The sequence below is a fragment of the Cyphomyrmex costatus genome, unplaced genomic scaffold (assembly GCF_001594065.2).
Source record: "Cyphomyrmex costatus isolate MS0001 unplaced genomic scaffold, Ccosl1.0 scaffold58, whole genome shotgun sequence".
Taxonomy (NCBI): Eukaryota; Metazoa; Arthropoda; class Insecta; order Hymenoptera; family Formicidae; genus Cyphomyrmex; species Cyphomyrmex costatus.
Genome location: NW_017279979.1, coordinates 44041 through 66874, shown reverse-complemented (window position 1 = coordinate 66874; position 22834 = coordinate 44041). Strand labels below are relative to the sequence as shown.

At 30.5% G+C, this 22834-nt stretch overlaps 1 protein-coding gene across 1 annotated transcript in view; it reads right to left on the bottom strand.

The window, feature by feature from the left end:
• LOC108779312 (trehalase) overlaps positions 1 to 22834 on the bottom strand; it is a 30819-nt gene that overhangs the window by 4269 nt on the left and 3716 nt on the right. The window contains exons 2-7 of the mRNA XM_018546703.1: positions 18014 to 18130; positions 6114 to 6415; positions 4671 to 4849; positions 4204 to 4385; positions 2354 to 2600; positions 1681 to 1921 (exon numbers count right to left, since the gene is read on the bottom strand). Coding sequence (XP_018402205.1) covers positions 1681 to 1921; positions 2354 to 2600; positions 4204 to 4385; positions 4671 to 4849; positions 6114 to 6415; positions 18014 to 18130 — 1268 coding nt within the window. The remainder of the gene's footprint in view (positions 1 to 1680; positions 1922 to 2353; positions 2601 to 4203; positions 4386 to 4670; positions 4850 to 6113; positions 6416 to 18013; positions 18131 to 22834) is intronic.

The window sequence follows — 22834 nt, the reverse complement described above, 5'->3', positions numbered from 1 at the left end:
GTTTCGGAAATCCGTAAAAATATATCTCAACCGTGTGTTGCATTTTTTGAAATTATTGCAATTATTCTCTCATTGACAAAATCGAAGATCGCGTTCTCTTATTAAAGGAATCGATGTGCACATGATGAATAAAAAACCAATTTGTTAATTAAAAAAGTTGTGCGGTGTGCATATTTGTTAGCAAAGGTATTTATTTAAATTAATGCAATTTTGCTTGTGCATATTTTTAATAAATCAGGTATGAAAATGTATGCATTTACTGGTACAAGTTTAAATTTCATTGCTTGTGAATATATTTACTAAATTAACACTTTGACTGTGAGAGACATATACATACTATTATCTATATAAAACTGTATATATATATGTATACAGGGTGTCCCATTTTAATCTATCGGTCGAAATATCTCCTAAAATACGCCAGCTATAAAAAAATGTTTCAAATAAAAATGGAATGGTGTCGAGGGGGACACATTTTAGTCATATTGTTTTTTTTCTAAGTGGAGGCGCTAAAAAGATATGAAGGTCACCTCCACTTTTTTAAATGGAATTATGTAATTTTTTTTAGATAACGTGATTCCTCTAACTATTTTGCATAAAAGTATTAAGGTAGAGATACCAAAAAACCAATAATTTTCGAGATATTTTACACTTTATTTTGGTACATTTTGACACACAATGTTAAATAACTCGTAAACTGTTGACTTTTTGATTATCGTACCTTAATACTTTTGTGAACAGAATAATGAGATAAATCAAATGGTGTAAAGAAAACACATAGTTGCTTTAAAAATAATATGTATGCAAAATGGATAATTTTTTAAATACGCAACTATGTGTTTTCTTTACACCATTTGATTTATCTCATTATTCTGTTCACAAAAGTATTAAGGTACGATAATCAAAAAGTCAACAGTTTACGAGTTATTTAACATTGTGTGTCAAAATGTACCAAAATAAAGTGTAAAATATCTCGAAAATTATTGGTTTTTTGGTATCTCTACCTTAATACTTTTATGCAAAATAGTTAGAGGAATCACGTTATCTAAAAAAAATTACATAATTCCATTTAAAAAAGTGGAGGTGACCTTCATATCTTTTTAGCGCCTCCACTTAGAAAAAAAACAATATGACTAAAATGTGTCCCCCTCGACACCATTCCATTTTTATTTGAAACATTTTTTTATAGCTGGCGTATTTTAGGAGATATTTCGACCGATAGATTAAAATGGGACACCCTGTATAGATCGATATAATTATCAATTCATCTACTGATTACCTAATATATCTATTATTCTAATCCGAAAAACGATAATCGTAGATATAATAATGAGCTAAATACAGCTAAAATAATTAAACGTAGACCGATTATGCGAATTATTTAACTTCGTGGAGCATACCTGATATTATTCAATCAGTTATCTTTGAGAAAAATGGATAACGGGATTAAATAATCATTGGAAGTTGAAATTCAGCGAAGACTTAAAAATCTCGCGGACAAAAAAACTCTAACGCGGAAGGATATCTAAATATATTTAGATATATATATGCATCCAATCAAGTTTATTGATTTCAATCTAAATAACAGCAACTGTTATTGCGCGTGTGTTTGAAGTTTTATATTGATAGAAGAAATAAAAAACAGTTCATCGGCTATGCGAAAAATAAGACTCAACTTACCAAAATATGAGTCGATCTTGTTTCTTTTGATATAAGAAATGGATCGCAATGCATATTTATTTCTCTTATTCCAATCGTAACTCATAGTGTACAAAGGCGACAGATTCGAAGGGTAGAATGTATTTCTAGACTGCTTATTTTTCATGTCATAATCGAGCCAGATTCCCTCATCCTCGTTCCATAGCACATTGTTAATGGCAGCTTGATATTCCGAGGCAATCTGAGCGTAACGCCAATCTTTCTGAAATGAGAAAGAGGGGAAAATGATATAAACGGCATACGGACAATGTGATGTAACACAATCAATAATAAGCGATTTGAGACAAAAATGTATTACGCCATTTATCTAATAAAATCGAAGCAATTTATTTCGGATTTCTGCAGACAATCTCGTTTAAAGTAACATCTACGATCAGCTTGCATATCAAGCCTTCGCAGTTCGCTTACCAAGACTCGCTTATATGTACTATGTAATAAATGAGGATTGGGCATAGTATATCACATGCCCTGATTTTCAAATGCCAATATTACTATGCCGCGCTTTAATATGTGATGTGACAATAAATACAGCATTGTTCAGGGATATGCACGGAGGTTACTCTGTGCTGCGCTCAACGTTGTTAGAGAAGCAGTTTAATTGTGAGTGGAAGGTTGGATTAGCAAATAGACTTACCTTCACGTTGCCCAGGATACCGTAAAAGCGAGAAAGCATCCTCGCGTTTCGCTGTAATATCGCATTCAAATCGACGGGTATGATGTTACTCGTGGAGACGTTGACGAGACTGAGATTGGCGTCCTTGTTAGTCCGTATGCACCATCTGTAGGAAAAGTCCCAGCCACTTTCTGCTGCGGCTTTCAAATCGTTGTAAACCGCTCCACGTTCCTGCTCCGGCACTTGCTGCGCCAACTGATAATCCTCCCTATGAGAATACGCACACATTCGTTCTTACGTACTAGTCTTTTATAATTAAAATGAAAGACCTTCTACTGCAATCGATGCAAATGTTGTAATGAATTCTGTGTAGAAGAAATGCAGCGGTATCGTTACTTGCCACTTCTCGATTAAAATTAAGAGACGCGAATGTCCATGATCCATTAAAGGAACGTGTTCGAATTCTCACCCAGATACATCTCAGTAGGACTTCTAAATATTCGGATATTCGAAATCGGTTTCAATCCGAAAACGATAGCCGTATTATTCGGGTAACTCAGATATCTGAATTATTCAGATCCACGAATCTAAATTCGGATCCGAATTTAGATCCATGTCCGGAAAAAAACAAGCCGTCATATTTAATGAATTTTAACATAAATTACTTTTTACATAATAAAAATTGAATTTTAATTCACATATAAAGATTAAGTAAAATAAAATTAATTTAGGTTACGTAAATTTATTAATTTATAATATTAACTTATAAAATGGAAAGTTGTAATCATTAAATTGGATATCTCTGTGAAGTTGGTTCCACTTTTTTTTTAATTTGGAAAAAATAAGCAGAATTCTGATTACCCCCCTAAAAGTTCTAAAGTTCTAAGTTTCTATGGTTTTAACAAGAGTTTCGTCGACTAAAGCGATAAAAATATTATTTAAAGTATCGGAGGGCCAACTTCCGAAACTTTAAAGGCTTATAACTTCTTTATTTCTTTTATTATAGATTTAGTTCATAGATTTATAGAACAATCGAGAGAACTCTTTGAGGGGCTTCCAGAATTTTTAAGAAAATACCGAATTTTCAAAAAACCTTAAGAAAAAAAAATTTTTTTAGAAATTTGGCATTCTATTATGAATTCTGATATCCTCCCAAATAGTTCTCTCTAATGATTATCTTAATAATCAAATAGCCGAGACATCAAAAAAGTTTCAGCTTTACATAAAATAATTAAAAATAAAATAGATCATTTTGAAAGTTCTTTAAGCTAAAAAGCAGAAAATTGAAAAAATTTTAAATTACATAAAGAATCGTAGTGTAATCTTTTAAAACTTAAACATTCTTATTAATTTTATAATCAAATATCAAACATCAATAAAATAGAGATGAGGTAAATAAAGTCGGCCAGTCAAATTCGATATAAATTTGCTATCAATCCGGATTTGGATTTGACTTTTAAGTTTTACTATTCGGATTGAGATTCGGATATCTTAAAAAATTCGAATCTACGGATAATCCGAATAAATGAATATCCGGATAACATTAAATTCAAATTAATTTTAAAATCCTATTCCCCAGGTATCACGTCATCCTTGTTTAACGTTCGATAAATAATAGAAATGGAGTGATACAAGGGTGACCTTCGTGGAAATCTAACCCAGCAAAATATGAAAGCAACGATAATTATTTTTTTTTATCATAAACTTTTCGAGGTCTCACGCAAAAGGACCCCCACCGTAATCTTATGGAAATTGGGTTTCGGTGGAATTGTCTGAAATTTTGATATGTTGTACCTTTTGGCAATGTATATTCACCTAAGAAATTTCTTAACAATATCTTTGTAAAAATATCTTTTATGAAAAGTTCTTACTTGTAACTTTCTGGTCGAGGTCCGCGGCTGTTTACCACATAATGCGCCATCTTATAAGTTTTACCATTCTTTGTTACATCTACCGTTTTTTCGTTTCGCCAATATTCAAACTCCTTTTCAAGGATTGCTATATTTTTCTTCAGAAATTTTCGATCCTTTGTGTAGTCGTAATACTTTGCGACCTAAAAATATTCGTGCCGTTTGAGGCAAAACAGATTCTGAGTTCTTCAAGAAATTGTTCTAAGAGAGAGAAAGAAAGAGAGAGAGAGAGAGAGAGAGAGAGAGAGAGAGATAGAGAGAGAGAGAGAGAGAGAGAGAGAGAGAGAGAGAGAGAGAGAGAGAGTGAGAGAGAGAGATAGTACATTATACGGAGAAGATTCCTTAGGATGGATCTTTATATAAATACAAGATTCAAACGTTTTGATACAAAGATATCAGAAACGTGGACATTGTCCGGTAGTACGTACCATTGGTATTAACAAGGGTGGTTGACTTCGCGATAAGTAATAAACTCTGCCACCATTCGGTACGAAACCGTATTTCTCTACGATAGAGAGGAAATTCTCAATCATTCCTTTAACGGTTTCGTGCATGTCGCATAACAAGAGTCCCTCGATTATCCAGTAGCTATCCCAGTAATAAAACTCTGTAGCAAAATTTGGTCTTTTATTTCATAAGTTTCTTATCTCTTGCACAACATTGAATTTTTTTAATTTTCTGCATATTATGTAGAAGCAACACGCATAATGTAACAGGATGCCCCAAAATTCGAAGGTAATCCGACCGGACAACCTCCACGTAGTACACCTTAGGTTAATGTTAATGCCGGCGGTACTGTAACTTTCAAGCCTTATAACTCGAAAAGTACTTAATAAAAAAGAGTTTATTCTTAGTGTTTTAAAAAGTTCTCGAAGTAAGCTACAAGAATATATAATGAAAAATAGGGCGTTTCATTTAAAAAATTCAACGTGATCTTGCCCTAATCTTGACAACGTCATCAAGGGTCTAACCAATGATACCACATTTTATGTCTCCCTTGAAAAAAAGCTTTTGTCTGAAACATTTTTTCAAGAAAATGCATATTTTTCAAGAAATTAGCCTGGTTCGATCGCTCTGTTACACCCTGTATATACACAATATGTATACATATTTGTGTGCGTGCGTGAGTGCGTGCGTGTGTATGTATGGGATTACGCGATCCCATACTGACAGGAGCGAGAACAGCATTAGCGGCGTCATTACTGAACAATGAAGCAAAGCATTTTGTCAATCGAATGTATTTTTGCAAATTGTAATTTTGAAATAGAGATATTGAATTGATAATTTTCTGTATTTCTTCTGCTAGAATTGAGTTCGTGCACGAGAGTAGGTATTATAAAGGAAAAGCATATGCATTTCTGTTGAATCCTACATATGCATGTATAATAAAAAATATTATCACTTAACTCTCAGCGGTATAAACACAAAAAGTAAACCACTTCTTTTACTACTACCAACGTATATCAACAAAAATAGTTAAGTAGTTCTTAAACAAAAATTATCAACATTATCGCTATCAAGAATGAAAAGCTTTTACAGACGCAACTCTTCTTAAAGTTCATAAAATACGAAATTTTTGTTTATGTAATCCAAAGAAGAAGTTGTAAGTCAAGAATATAAAAAAGCAAAGTTAAATGCTTTTAATATTCAAGAATTTAAGAATTTAATATTTAGAAGAATTTAATATCCGGAAATACTTTTTATGCATGTCAGTAAAAATGTTTAAAAAATGTGTAAATCTGGTTCGAATAAATCCGCTAAACAATCATTTTATTTGATAGAAACATCTTACTGATGAAAAAATTAAATGACGTTGGCTTGTTGAATTTAAAACTGAAAACCGAATTCCAATCTGTGCGCGGAAAAATTACCTTTAAATCGTCCACCGGGAATGACGAAAGTGTTATTTACGTAGATCAAACTGTGCCGCTGCGGATTGACCATCACATCGTTATTTATCTTTCTTGCCAAAGTATTCCAAATGTAGTTCAAACGTTTTGCCCATTCGCGATATCGCAGGTCCTTGATGGATTTTAAAATGGCAGGATTTTCCTTCCAGTCCGGTAATGTTGAATTATCCAGTTCGTCCTGCATAGCAAAGTTTTCCGCGACGAACGCAGCTACCGTGGTGCGATTAGGAGAGTTGTTGGTAGCCTTCATCAAAGCGTTAAAGCTAACACAAACCGAATTAAATTAGCTCTGATTCACTTACAGTGTATTCAGTAGGTACACTCTTTCTCTTTCTCTGGCTTTACGAGTGATTTTAAAAGTTTCTGTACTATAATAAAATTCTTTTATACAAAACTCACTTTATAATTTGATTCAAATTTCAATGTAACAATTCTATTTATAATTTCATATGGCATATGTTTTGTGTAATATTAACCCATAAATAACTCAGAAACAAAAAATCATAAGAATTTTTTTTAAATGATTTTCTGGGAAAAGCAAGCTTTCACGATAGGTAGTCGAAAATTTTTGCAAATTTTTTTTAGGCACATAAAAGATCCACAAAATGAAAAGAAAATTCTTCATCTTTTTTAGCTCGTAGGTTTCTATCCAGTGAGAAATGATGATGAAATCGACATCGAATTGATGTCAATTCGACTTCGAAATCATCAAATTGACGTCAAATTGACATCGATTCGACGTTGATTCCATTGTCATTTCTCACTGGGTATACATATAAATTTACCAAACTCACTGAAACTAAAAAATTAAAAAATAGAAAAAGCATGCAACCACACACCGGATCTTGATGGCAAAATTATTTATTTTGATTTAGAAATATACAAAAATGATCTAAACGTTTCAGTCTATTTTAGACCATCATCAATAGTTAAAAATAAAAAATATATAGTATTGTGTGTAGTAACCTTTTAAAAGTAAAAATTTTAAACTTTAAAAAGTCTTTTCTTTTTTAATATAAATTTAGTTCATTTTTAACAAAACTATCATAAAATAAAGGTCCATTTATATATATTATACGTAAAAAAAACTTTTTCCCTAACCTAATATATATAATATATATGTACCTACATTATATGATGTGTTGAATGTTATGAGATTACAGGATTATATGATACGTCTACAGAAACAGACGCGAATCCGATAATCCCGAACATGACACTTCATGTAATCCTAGTACTCAACCCGTTATTCATATTGTTTTTGTTATTGCAATAACGTTGCAGAAGAGCGTAATCCTGCGCGGTGAAAAAGAATTTGAAGCATTTTCGAAACTCGAGTCGCACGAAAATGAAAAAGAATGTGAAGAATTTCCGAAACTCAAATCGAATAAAAGTGGATGCAGCCTCATAGAAAGGAAATCATAAATATCTCTGTACGTATAGCAATTTAACGCGGAGCTTGCATGTAGAGGGTCATCTATAATTAGCAGTAGTAGTAGTGGTAAGGCTGTAAGGCACGTTGCAAGTAAGCTGATTTTCCAGTATAATAGGATGTAAAGTAAATCCATAAGTGAATGGTTGAAATCCAATTCCTTCGTTCTACTCTCTTATTGCTTACGAACTTACTCTATGTCCTATTATACCGAAAAATTATCTTATTCTCGATGTGTCTTATCTTTATATGTCAACCTTACCACTACTGCCGATTATAGACTGCACATATAATCCTTGTAAAGCTTAACAATTATTTACAAAGAGCAAAATATCATGTTAAGGTAAACAATGAATATTATCTATAATTGTTTTTAAACATTGAAATTCTATGTAAACAATGCGAGTTTATTATTAAATTAATTGGTAATTTAATCTAGCTGTTTATGATAAAACTGTTTATGATAAAATTTCGAATGTATAGGAGGAACTTGCCTATACATCATATCCTTTAACATTTAAACAAAAGTGGAACAAAAATACTGAAGTGATCAGAATATTTCTGTGACGTCCCTTTAAAATTAAATTTACAGATGTTGCCGCAATGTTATAATGTTGCAACGTTCCTGAGATATTGATTCAACGTTAGTGTGCTGTATGTATGGGTACCGCGATTGAAACAAAACAGAATATCTTTCTGAGAATTGGGTTTTTCAAAAGTAATTTTATCATTATTTGTCCTTTTTCGAATCATATAATTTTTGAAACATTTTTCCTTAAAGGCCTCTCTACACGGTCAGTAATACTGAGTCAGTATTACTGATCAGTATTACTGACAGTATGCATTAGTTTATACAATCTTATACGATCAGGTATTATTGGTAATATTTCACTTAAGTATGACGTGATTTGACGTATATTATTAACTATGGCAACATGGATTTTACGGAAAAAGCATGTATTTACCATATATTCAAATCATTGTCAGTATTCTACGTCAATCCATTAATATTAACCACACATAATCAATAATATTATCAGTATTCGTTAATATATACTGACAATATTACTGACCGTATACAGAGGCCTTTACTGTGTTGAATTTTCGAGATATTCCGGTGTTTTGTTTTAGGTGTCCACTCTCTGTGCGTACGCGCGCGCGTGTGTGTGCATACAGGGTATTCCGCGAGACTTCTACAATCGCGCACAGGAAAATAGATGGGATCAAAACAAACAGAAAAGTACCCTATCGTTTAGTGATATTTACAATAATAGTCGAGATATATTAATTTTTGTAATTGAGGGGTTGCTCGAAATAAAGGCATATAATTCTACTTAGATCCTTTTTTCGAAGATTAGTGCAAATAAACAAAGAATTGATGTTGCTTACCTTAGTAAAATATAAACTCATTTCGATTGTCCTATGGTAGTGAAAATGATATAATCTATGGAAAAAGAGCCTTAATCGAGTTGGGCTATTGTCCGTAGATCTACATTGAGATATAATAAAGATTGTTTTTGTTATGTAGGAATGTCATTCAGAAATAACAAAGTGTATCCTGTGTTCGCGGCAGAAGAAATTACCGGAAAAACCCTTATAGGCCATCCCCTCCAAATTTCCACCACTCGTACAATGCTTTACAAAACTCTAATGATATTGCGGTCGTTTACATTGTATAATATGCTACGTCGTACACATATTTCTACGTTACCAGTGTAATTATATTAATAAATATGGAGTATTTTGATTTTTTAAAAATAATTTGATACTGACTTATAGCTGATTTATGAAAAAAGACAAAAATTGCATGTATTATTTAATCAATTGTCGAATTGTTAAAAATTGTCGTAGAATAACGAAACCAATTCCATTAAAAAACTGAAGATTTCAACTTTCCAACACGTTTTCGCCGATTTTTGTACGATAATATGTTTAAATTTTTTAATTCGTTATGATATTTTCTGTACGCGCATTAAACGACGCTTCATTTCGCTTGGCTGCGCAAAGCACATCTTACATAATTTTTTATGTGAAAAGTATTGCTCGTACGACAAAAACTTACAGAACCTTTTCGGTGTAAAATTTTCCGCTCTTTAATTTTCTTCTCTTATATTTTCTTGATAAAATTGATATTTATCGAGATATTTGCAAAAATCTGAAATTTGAGCTCTATTTGTTTAATTATTTTTCTTGGCAGTGTCACTGTCCAGTGGTAAACTTTTTCTCCTTCAATTTTATGCAAAAATAAAGGTCTGTGCAAAAATTCATCCTGATGGTATTTTTTCCGAAGTCCCGCATAATTTTCATCTAAATTAACTTATTTATACAATTAAGTATAAAAGTAAAGTATATTCCATATTCATTTTGTATTTCTTCTGCAAGAGTGTGAAGATAAAAAACATTTTTGTAGTTCATAGTTTTTTCTTTCTATCGATTCCTATATATAATGATCAACAAATATGATCAATATTCGAAAAAAGAAACTGAATGCATTTTTTAAATTGTAAATAACGTTTTAAATATTGATTATAATAGAGAAATATTAAATGTGTAACTTTTCAAAGACATTACATAAATATACAATTAATACTATTCCCATTTGTTATATAATAAGAAAGTAGCAAATTATTTTAATTTTTAATCAAAATCGAGATTTTTTAATTAGGCCTTTATTCCGTCCATCCCCTCAATTGTACTAATGAGAGCATGCCGAGAGAAACATTCCGGCCGCTCGAAGTATAGCCCAGCTAGCACCCGTGTGAAGCTGACCCCCCAATATTAAAAAATCGATTTTTTTCTTTATACATTTGTTTGCTCATCGTTTGCTCACGAATGCTCAGTTGGAATTTTTGTTTGCTCACCCTTAGTTCAAAAGATACAAGAAAATTATGTTTTGGTATCGAATTAAAAAATCATTTTTTTTTTTTGGCATCCGTTTGCTCATCGTTTGCTCACAAATCTTTTGAACTAAGGGTGAGCAAACGAAAATTCCAACTGAGCATTCGTGAGCAAACGATGAGCAAACGAATGCATGAAGAAAAAAAAATCGATTTTTTAATATTGGGGGGCCAGCTTCACACAGGCTAGCTAGCACAGTGCGGCATGGATAAGCATCGATCAAAAGTGCGCTTCTCAGTTCTCACACCTTTCCGACGCGCAATTGGCGTAGTCAATGTCAGAAAAGATGATTTTGACTCTTTTTAATCCAATGAGCTCACTTTGGAAGCGTCACTATGATTTACTTTTGTGAAACCAGAAATCCATTAACCAGAAGAAGAAAAAGACACAGTAGTCTCTAGGCGTAAAAGATAAGCGCAGCATATACTATACCGTATATTGTGATAATACTTTGTGAATTGCCGGAGACCGAAATTACTGAATCTCAATAACGGTTAAACTGATCGAGTTGTATATATAACATACTTAATCAATAGCTCACATCCCGAGTGTACCAGTAACTTTTCAGATCCGGACTTTACGCGCGTATCTCTACATGTAGGTACACGTATATGAAAAACAAGAGCAAGTATTATACACTCAGGATGTAAGCTATCGATTAAGCATATATACAACTCGATCAGTTCAACCGTTATTGAGATTAAGTAATCTCGGTCTTCCGCAACTCGTAATTTCGCGCAAAGTATATGGTATAGTTAGATAAGTCATCTGTTATTGTCTGCTATTTTCGTCAACCAGCTTAGAATATATGGTTGCAGTATCTGGCGCAAAATGACGTTAGAGACGCTGATAGTGTGGATATACGTAAGGACTAAACTTTTCACAGCTTCAGAATAAAAAGCTTTATTCGAGGATTTACAACAAGATATATATTGTGTGAATTATAGGATCAAATATAAACGAAAATTTGTTTAAAAAAAATTTCTTTTATATGGAATAAAAATACAAAACATTTTTTTATCGTTCTATACAATCTCCTGCTTTGGAAACGCATTTTCTCCATCTAACTAGAAGCTTCTCATCAAAGTCACATGGACTTAAGTCTGAGCTATAGGAGGGTGTTCAACCCAGAAAATTTGCTTCAATTTTTGACACGTTTGATATGAACATTTTTGCACTGCTTTGTGAGAAGACGTGGGACTCAACGAGCTGACACTTTTCTGTATCCCAGCTTATCTGAGATGATTTTTGGATACTCTCTTGTCATAACTGTTTCCAAGATGAGCAGCAATTTCGGCATTGTAATGCGTCGGTCGGTCTCCAGAAGATCACGAAACGGAGAAATATTATCTTCCGTTAGACTCGTCCTGGGACAGCGATAGTGACTCTCATTTTCGATTCTCTCTCGCCCTCCAAAGAGTCTTATGCCAAAAGAATACACGAGACTGTGAGTTGATTTCCCGAATTTTGTGTTGATGTAATTAATCTACGGAGAATTTCAACAAGCCGAATCCCCACTTCCCTTTTTCGTTCAAAAATTTAATTATGATCCGTTTCGCAACGGACGGATAAACCTCTTTCTCGCTCATCTTGAAGAGTTGTTGAGCTCATTGTTGCAGACTGCCGCATTGATTTAATTCCCTGGCTAGAAACTAAATATCCGAGAAAAGGGATTTTCGACACTCCGAAAAGACGTATAGAGACTTTGATCGTTAAACCAGAATGTTGGATTCGTTCAAAAATAATGCGTAAATATATAAGATGTTTCTCTTCATTAGTAGATGCAATTAAAATATCGTCTAAGAAATAAAAAATTTAAACTACCTAAAATGTTATTCATTAAACGTTAAATCTAAGCAGCGCGCATTGGGTAAACCAAAAGGTATTACTAAAAATTCAAAAAGACCAAATGAAGTTTAACAGCAGTTTTGTAAATGTCTTCTTTTGCTATTGAAACTTGATAATACGCCTTAACGAGATCGATTTTGAAGAAAAGGTAAAGAGTACCTATCCGAGATAGTAGCTGTACTTAAATGTACAATAATCACTGCTTAGTCGCCGAGAATTGTCCGATTTAGGAACCATATAAAGTGGTGCCATCCAAATGCTGCTTGAAGTTTGACAAATACCTTGCTCCACTATAAACATAAATTCTGTAAATTTTAATTTTTTATAAGACAATCGTCTAGGAGCAGGGAAAATCGGCTGATGTTACAATATCGACCTTTTGTTACAATATAATGTTCCACACTATAGTTTTTAACAGTAGAAATTGCCGTAAACCTAGTCAAATTCGAAAATTTAGCTAAAAATTTCTAGTAGATAGAATTCAAAGTTGTGCAAATTGTGATTAATTAGCGAAATACTTCCAAGACGCGAAAAACCTGTAATGTTATCAATAAAACGTATACATATTTCTGATAACAATTAGTAAAACCCAAAAAATTCATATCTAAAATAGGATGCAAAACGTCTAGTGTTCGGAATAATACGTATGATATGTACTCCAAAATTCGAATATGCATGGACCTTTCGCGCACTTTCGCACGCTGTTTAATTTCGCGTAGTAAATCGGAAAGTTTCTTGTCGTTAAATTCAATCCCCGTTAAAAACTGTCTAAGTCTATTCTCTTCAAAATCGGTGAACCGGTCAATGAGAGCGTTTTTAAACAAACGTATTTATCTTTTTCAAAAGTATTCTCAATGATATCAGAAACCGTTAAAAGCACTTGTTCATCTAAATGACGAAGTCTGAGTTGAACTTAACATCATTCGAACGGATTCTGTACACTAAACATTTACTTTTCGAATGAGTAAATTAAAGTTGGCGTAAAAGGATATTTATGCCAAAACGTCGGAAGTTTTATAAATCGAAATTCACATTAGAATCTATTTGTCTTGACCTTAACTCACCGGATTGAAGTGGTTTAGCGCTCCGAAAGTTAGCTCCTCGTGATTCGTCATCCTGAAAAATCGGTACTTCACAAACATCCAGAAGTTGTCTGAACATCGGGAGTTTTAATGGAAGTCCCACGGGCAACATAAAGAATTTTCCTTAATGATGTGCCGTGAACGCTGAATCTCAACCGCAAACCAACATAAAAATTAAGCTCTCGTCGATTCAAAAAAACCAATCAAAGGTCACTCCTGCTTCAGATCACGTCGGGATCACCAATTTATGGGTACTTGCTACGTAAAGACTAGACTTTTCAGCTTCAGAATAAAAAGCTTTATTTGGGGATTTACAACAAGATATATTTTGTGTGAATTACAAATAGATGTGAATAAATAATGTAAATATTTATTTGTATTGTCAAGTAACAGTTACTAAGGAAATATTGTCTTTTTTTATAAAAATTTGCAGATAAAACATGTGAGCCTAAAAGATGAATGTGTGTGTACATGTGTGTGTATACGGTTACAAACGTGCGGCTGTAAAACAGAAATCTTTATGGTCTTCAATGCCAGTATAAATAAGTATGAAGTTGAGATCGCCACAATAGGATGCATCAGAAACATTGTTTATGTAGTATTATATGTATAGTATAGTAAGATTCAGGGCTGTTACACAACAAAATCGTAATTCGTAAACAGTAAGAAATTAATCAATTATAGTCGATATATTATTTTTGTCATATTCAATTATGATTGGCTAATTTTTTACGGTTTACAAATTCCTACTCTGTGTAGGCTACTTGTGTAAGGTCTGTTATACAATACGCTATATGTTGGTGTAGTGAGCTGTAAGCCGTAGAGAGAACGGACTATCACATTTGAGTATTCTCCTCACATTCAATTGTAATTGATCAAGTCTTACGACATATGGCTCACGATGCCAACATACGGTCTATTGTATAACAAGCCTAATGCTTATTCTACAATAAAATTGTAAGTCGTAAGCCATAAAAAATTGGCCAATCACAGTTGAATATAAAAAGAACAATCGATTATGATTGGTTAATTTCTTACGGCTTACGATCCTATTGTAGAACAGGCTTAAGGCCTCAGACAGCGTACGACATCCAATATACCACGATACGATATCTATCTAATAAGAAATTCGGATCGAGTTAGCAATTTTGTCTTCAGGAAATGTATTCTCCTATTAGATATCTTTACCAAGAAGTATGTCATATTTCTTTTCTTTTATATTTCCCTTAAAAGGCTTTTTTCAAAAAGGTTAATAATAAATTTAATCGCATATATATCTACAGACGCGAAATACTTTTGCTCTCATGGGAAAGATACCGGCTTCTTCGTATCTCATACAGAAGGATACGTATTGTATCACTAGGGTTTTACTTCGTCAAAGTTTAACGTATCAGTTAAATGAAAGTAGTACCCCTTGGGTTTTACTTTTAAAAGATACGTTACATAATAGTAAAGAAAGTACGTTGGTAGTTTTTCACGGAGCACACACTCTTAGCGTCTTCTTTACCTTTTTTTTAAGTTTTTATTTAATTAAAATTACTGTTACCCTTTTAAGAGATTGAAATAAAGCCTTTTAAAGGAAATATAAAAGAAAAAAAATGTAATTAACATATTCCTATAGTAAAGATATTACTACTTGGTAGAATGTAATTTTAATATCTTTCACATCTGATAACTTTTATTGTTTAGGATAAAGTATGACTTACCAAATAATTGTTCATTTGATTTTTTACTGAATTCTATTGATTTTACAGAATACCAAAGACTAAACAGCAATAATTTCATATAGATAAATGAATTACGAATAGTGTATGTTTGTTTGACAAATTCGGCCAGGCTAAACCAGTAAAGGAGTACTTCTTTCAGCGTGTTCTCATTAGTACAACTACAAAAATGAATATCTCGATTATTATTACGAAATATCGCTAAACAATACAGGACTTTTATGTTTATTTCATTTATGTTATCTATCTTCCTATGCGCAATTGGAGAAGTCTCACGAAACACCATGTGTACACCATATATCTATATAAACTTTTTAATTCCAAATTAATATCGTTAGCAATAGCTCTAAATCAGTGTTTTATGTTCATTCTATCTCATTCAATTGCATACATTTATCTTTAGCTAACATGTTACAGCGTCACCTCTTGCAAGATCGAGCACTTATTGCTAGATACGATCACTGCTTTGTTTACTGAATCTTTGCTAAGCGTACTTACGTGTACGTGTATACATGAATCACGTTTAATATAATTTTTTTCTATGCTGTCAGTTTTTCTTAGTTTTACAAATTTAGTATTGTTTGTTTTGTAGATAAGTAATCTGAGGTCTGTTAAATACTTATGTTATACATAATATAAACTATAAAACTATTATTATATTAAGCAAACTTTAATCTTAGGTGACAACTATACAAGTCAAGAGTAAATGAATTCTTTGAATTTTTACTTTTTTTGTGAGATCAATATATCCGCACTTTCTATCTGTACGTATTTTAATTCCGTAAAGGATTGTGTAATCCGTAAAGCCAACTCGAAAATTTTGATTGCGATAATTCGTGATAATCGCCATCGCTGCAGCTTCCCCTTCAGGAGATTTTAAAGTCGTCTATTTCACCAATTGATCGCAATAATTTTTGTATAACAATTATTTTTCTTTTTTTTACAGATTTAAAAATCCTTTTCCAGAATTTTCGAGTACACTCAAAAAAGTTTCTGATTAAAAATAGACGAATCAGAATTTTATAATTAAATTTATTAGAATTTTAGATAATCAGATAGAAGTTTAAAATAATTGGGGGAGGGGGGAATTCTGATTGATACAATATTTTTAGTAAAATTTATTAGAATTCTTATTTCTACTAGAACAATTATATCAATCAAAATTCTAATGTTTTAACTAGAGTTAAATAATAATAGATTTAACTAAAAAATTCTGAATCTCGCGTCCACATTTACCACTAGAATTATTATTTAATTTAACCAGATTATTTTTTCAGTATATATATACGCATTAATACGTATGTGAGGTCAAACTTATAACAAAAATGAAAAAAATTGTTTACATTCAGATCTTCTTTACCATTTCAATATGGCGTCAAAACTATTAATAGCCTAACAACATTTGCTTGATATAAAAGCAAATCGTTTTACAATCTGTATTTACAAAATTGTGCATAACAGATTAGTAGTTTACACAAACAGTATGGAGTTCTTATAATTAGACTTATTCTCGTCTAATTAGACGTCTAATTATAACACTATTGTTCTATAAAAATTTATGTGTGTGTATGCGTAAGAATAAAATATTGATGACGTAATTGTTATTATGTCGTAATAAAAATATATCGATGTAACACATTTTATAGATAAAACAACGATCACGTCAAAGTTTGGGCTTCACTTTAGCACCCTTTACGCATACATACACAGAATTTTAATTTTTATAAAGAAACGTGTATTTATCACATTAAAAAACATTCAAGTAAGTATATTTTAAGAAGAAATTTAATAAAACATTTTATAAACTCGGTTAGATTTGTATTGTTGGAACACGTAAAAAACGATTATTAAATATTTGCCTTGTAATATTATTTTCAGATTCGATTCTCTTATAACTTGTAAAAAATTAAATATTTATACATTTCTTTAATTTATTTAAAAGTTTATCTTTTTTACCTAAATGTAGTGATTTTATTATGTAAAAACAATATACAATAAAACTTTATCTTTACATTGCCAATCTTAAATTATTTCTGACTTACTTAGACCTTTAAGGAGGTCAAGGTCATTGATCTATTGCAGTAATTGCTACTTGTAAAAAGTTATTAAAAACTCAAATATATTTTAATGACATTTCACTATTTATTTATTACTAACTGATACAGGAATATTTATTATACAAAGAGGCTATTTGAAAGAATTATGATATTCATTTATTAAAATTGTATCGTCCTTTGAATATAAAAGCTCAGTTATGTAGTATATATAATGTTCTTGTAATATATCAAAACGAGATAGAGTAGCACGCATATTGCACCGTAATCGATATTATTTTAAGTATGTATATCTATTATAGGAAGTTGTACCTGTTAATAAGAAAGCCATTATCTTAAAAAAGTTTTTCCACTTTAATTAATGTAAAAAGTATAAAGAAGATAAGATTATATACACTAAAGTATTATCTACTTTAAAAATAAAAATTCTCTGCTCTTAAGACAAAAAAATATATAAAAAGATAATTTATGTTTTTAAAGCAGAGAGTTTGTTTCATCGGAGAGCAAAATCGTCTTTTTAACAAGTAGCGAGAAAAAGCATCAAGAAAGGTCAATGGTTTTGATCTCCTTAAACATCAATATCAACATCAAAGTTAGAGTCAGAACTATTGGAAGTCATTTGGAGGAGGCTATGTAAAAATAAATGTTCACCCTTATTTTTTATCCAGTCATATAAAATCCGTACAAATGAATAGACTGAGTGCATTGAGAAAAATATGATATGGAACCATAAAAACGTTCATTTTTTTATCACCTTTTTTAAAAAGAGAAAAAGATATTACGTTCTGTAAGTCTCAATTTTCTCGTTTTTGTAGTAACTTACTTTTCGATGGTTATATTTGGATCGTGTAATTGATAAAGGTCCACAAAGGTTTTGCTGTCGTTAAAAATTCCAGCAAGCTGCACCGTATGTAACAAAGATCCTTCACAGTAAACTTGGCTGAAAATCAATACAGAAACAAATACAAACAATATAATAACATGAAAACTGTAATGATCAAACATTGACAATTAAGTAAATTAAAATTTAACGTTTGTATAACGCATCGATGTTTGCAATACGAAATTTTGTCGAAGTATTATTTGACTGTGTCAATGAAGTTGCGGATAGTAACAAATCAAAACAATTGTTATTGAAAAAATACAGAGTAGTTTCCCAGGAGGTAAATTGATAAAATATATACATATCATATATACATAGATGATTTATTTCAACAATAAAAACAATTACGAGATAATTCAGAGTGAAGAAATAAATCAGCATCTTTGATTAATTAAACTCAGAGGAATGACTAAATTACAAAATTATCCACTTAAAAATGTCTTTTTATGGAACCAATTAACAAAAATCGTATCATCCCTTACTGTCAAAAAATTCAAATTATAATTGATTTTTCTAATTTAACTATGTGATGACATAAATTGTAAACGACATGAATATGAAAACTATTAAAAACGTTGACAATTTCGTTAATCTTTAGGTGCTGCTAAAACTATGGCATCTATATATCGATAATAAAATGACAAATCCAAATTTACTGAATTGAGTGCTTTTTCTTCTAAATCTTGCAATACTAAATTAGCAATTATAGAGAATATTTCAAATCCCATCAAATATTTGTTCATAGATAATATTGTTGAACATAAAATATTTGAAAGACAATATAAATTGTACAGTAGAAATAAATTCATTTTAGAGAATACTTGTATTCTTTCCTATATCTTTCCATTCATTGTACTTTCTATTTATTATACTTATTGTTAGTATTGCAACATGATAATTTGAAAATAAATTTGGAATAGGTTTGAAATAGCACACATACAAGCACGTACAATAATTTACGAGTGTCATGAAGTAACCATTAATGTTCGAAGATAATGAAAACAAAGGAGGTACGTCGTCTACATCTTGTTTATGAATTAAAACGGTCTGGCAATACTTTACAATATAAACTTAGTGAGAAATTTAAAAAAATGTGTCTAGTAGAACCCAACGCTTTTTACTGATAATAGTAATAATTGTAACTTAATAATTAAATACATTGTGAAATGTTTCTTAATTTTAAAACTAAAAAGTATACGGAAAGAAAATAAAAAAATATTTGTTATAATGTGCTTGATTAATATTTTTAGTATTAATATATTAGTTTCAAAACTGAAAAGCATTTTAGAAGTAAAAGTTTTTACATACAATATAAAAGTTTACGTTATAAAAAGTTCAATATCTTTGCGAAAAATTATTGTATCACTTTTTTTCAAAAAACATTTTAAAGAAACTAGTTTAATATACTTTTATATTAAATTTTATTTGTTGATGTTTAAACTGTAGCGCTTTAAAGTAAAACAAAAAGATTGCAAAGATATTTTTTAATTTTATGTGTTTTAGACCACCTCTCTCTCTTCTCTCTCTCTCTACATCACCTTTTATCTTTGCAGGATAACGTCCAATCGAAAAATAATTCAGGAAAAAATTATAGAATTTAAAAAATCTATTTATTGGTTTTTTTTTTTCATTATTTGACCTGGGGTCGCCAAAATCAGATCAAGCCACATCGATTTTTGTAAATGGAAATCCCTTTTTTTATTACATATATTCCTGTAGCTTATCTCAAGAACTTTTTAAAACATCATAACAAAATTTTTTTTCATTAATTATTTTTGTTATATGTAGTATTTCGAAAAGTTCTTGAGATAATCTACAAGAATATATAATAAAAATAGAGGTTTTTATTTTAAAAAATCGACGTGACCTTAATCTGATTTTGGCTACGCCATCCAAGGTTAAACTTATAATATCAGTAAATATATATAGACTTTTTAAACTTTACAACTTTTGTTTGAACACTTTTTCGATTAGACCTTATCTTGTAAAATTAAAGGGATAGTATATGTGGTCTGAAACATCCGATGTAATTTACGAACAAAATATCATAGATAAAAGATTCAAACATTTATAAAGCTCTATTTTTACGCTTTAAAATGCGTGGTCAGAAACCTCACTGAGATTTCTTTCGCCGAGATATTTAACTTTTTGTAAAATACGAAAAAATTGTAAATGCCTAATACTTGCACACAGCTGTATTAAAATAACATAATGCCAGTGTGTTAAATTAACACTTGGATACATACATTAAAAGTTCAACACAAAATTTTAATAAAAACTTGAATAGACTGTTTCTAACATATATATAATGAAATGCTTTTTATTATCTATACTGTTTTCAATATTTTGCCTATTATAGCTATTAATACAATTCGAGAAGAAATTGTTAACTGTAATATTACACTTAACAATATTTACGAAAAGAAAAACAATATATTTAAATAATGTACATATTAATTAAATTAAGTGAAACCATTAATACCGAATACTATTATCGTCAATTATACGATTTGATCGAAAAAAATAAAAGAAAGTATTTCTTTACGTATAAATAAAAGAAAATTAAAAAAAAAACACTAAAACTTCTGCATGCATTTAATGAAAAATTATATTGTTATTAATAAATATTCAATAAGCCATCAATAAACTTTATATGAAAAATTTCACGTAAAATCGAAAGAAAACAAATGACTTTCACTCGCGATTTTATCGATCGTTTTACTTTTCAAGTGCGAATGTATACGAACGTTGTCAGATTACTAGCAGATAAGCAATTATCACAGTACCCTAATTTTCCGAATTGATAATGATTCTATTCGATATAAAATCATAAATGGTATACGTTTCTTAAGATAAAGCAAATGTAAACATTTGTTTGTTCCATTATCTCTAAAGAAATTAAAAGTTAAGATAATATTAAATTTCTCAATTTTAAAATAAGAATTTAATTCCAATTCTACGTTTAAAAATCTTTAATTACATACAATTTAATTATATTTATTTATTAACATTTCTGTCTTACAAAATTAGAATATTTAGAATATTTAGATTAGAAGATATCGTTAAAACGATAGAATACTGTCCTTGTACCTATAGCCATGGTTTGAAAAAGCAAATAGTAGTATAAAGAGGACAAATTGTAGAAAATGCGATAATATTAAACGATCAACTTCCTTAAAAGTTGATAGCGATGCAAGTACATTTTTCTAGTCTATTACAATATAGCTAAAAAATACTGCTATTATAAAATATATAAGTACAGAATACACTTCTTTAATTTATCATATACCAGAGTAAATATATTAATTAATTAATTAATTGTACACATAATAATGCTTGAATTATCTTTAACAATTAATTTTACATTATCGAATAATCATGGAAGAGACTAATCAATTAATGGAACTTTATTAATAAGTAATAACTTTATTAGCCTTCCTAATTTCTACTGAAAAACTACTTTAAATACCAGCTTAATACCATATATAATTAAGTAAACTAGAATCATTAACAATGTGCACAATATGTTTGAGTATTCCCCTATTTGCTTGATCAAGCTGTAAATAAATTGTAAAAAAGCAGTTTTATGTTCTGTCGAAAGTAGCAAATGATATGAAAGTACATATCAGGAGAGAATTGTATAAACATTCATCAAGAAGTTATCTTTTGTAGTGTGCGATAAGTATTCTGACGAGGAGTGTAATTGTGTCCTCGAGACAATGGCGAAAGTTTCACCTACTGCAAATGACCTGACTGTCGAATAAGGGCTCGATAAATGGTCCAAGCGATCGCAAAAGCTTTAATGGTACCAAGAATATTTTGTATGAACTCATCCTAAATCCGCATTTATTTTGTCACTTAAAAATATATACCTTATAAATGCACAGAGGAAACGATTTTGCTAAAATATTTAGAAATTTAGTTATGTACAGATGTGAAAATAATTGTAGTTGACCATAAAAATACTTATGTAGAACGTTCAAATTTATTAAATGTCAAAATTCCTTGCGGCATTACTCATTATGTTTGAACACTCTACATAATAATTCTGATAGTATAACAAAGTTATTCTCAGTTCTGATTCATCCAAACCTTGATGTATTTTTTTTAGATATTTCGCGTAATTCTTTGTGTGATTATCAAAGAAGATTACCAAAGAAGAGAAATTGTTGACTCATTTGGACAATATTACATAAGACCGACGAAACGGAGAGATGATGAGAGCTCTTTGGCTTTGCTTAACGTACACGCGAAATCCAAGCAGAAATCATAATAACATCATAAAGATATCATCATAACCTTATTTGTTACTTATATGTATTAATTCATTTTTAAGTGACTTATGAAGTCAGAATGGCATCTTATGATATCATTATGATTTAATTATGTGTTTAGCTGCGCATTAACCACAGACTCCCATAGATAACACTAAACTGTTAATTTGCCTCAAACCTCACATATACAGCTCCCAAAAATATGTATTAAATTCATGTGCGATGTTAAAGGGACATTTAAGGGATACACTGGTACACGTGTGTGGTACAAGTTACATACATATACCCAGGGAATGGAAAGTTACTTTTTAAAAATAACTAGTTACAGTTACTCGTTACCGAGTAAAAAATGTAACTAGTTACAGTTACAGTTATCGCTTTTTAAAAGTAACTCGTTACAGTTACCGTTACTTGAAAAATAACTTTTCGTTACTTTTCCGTTACTTTTTTAAAATCAATTTAAAAATGTACTTTTGCATTTTTTTTT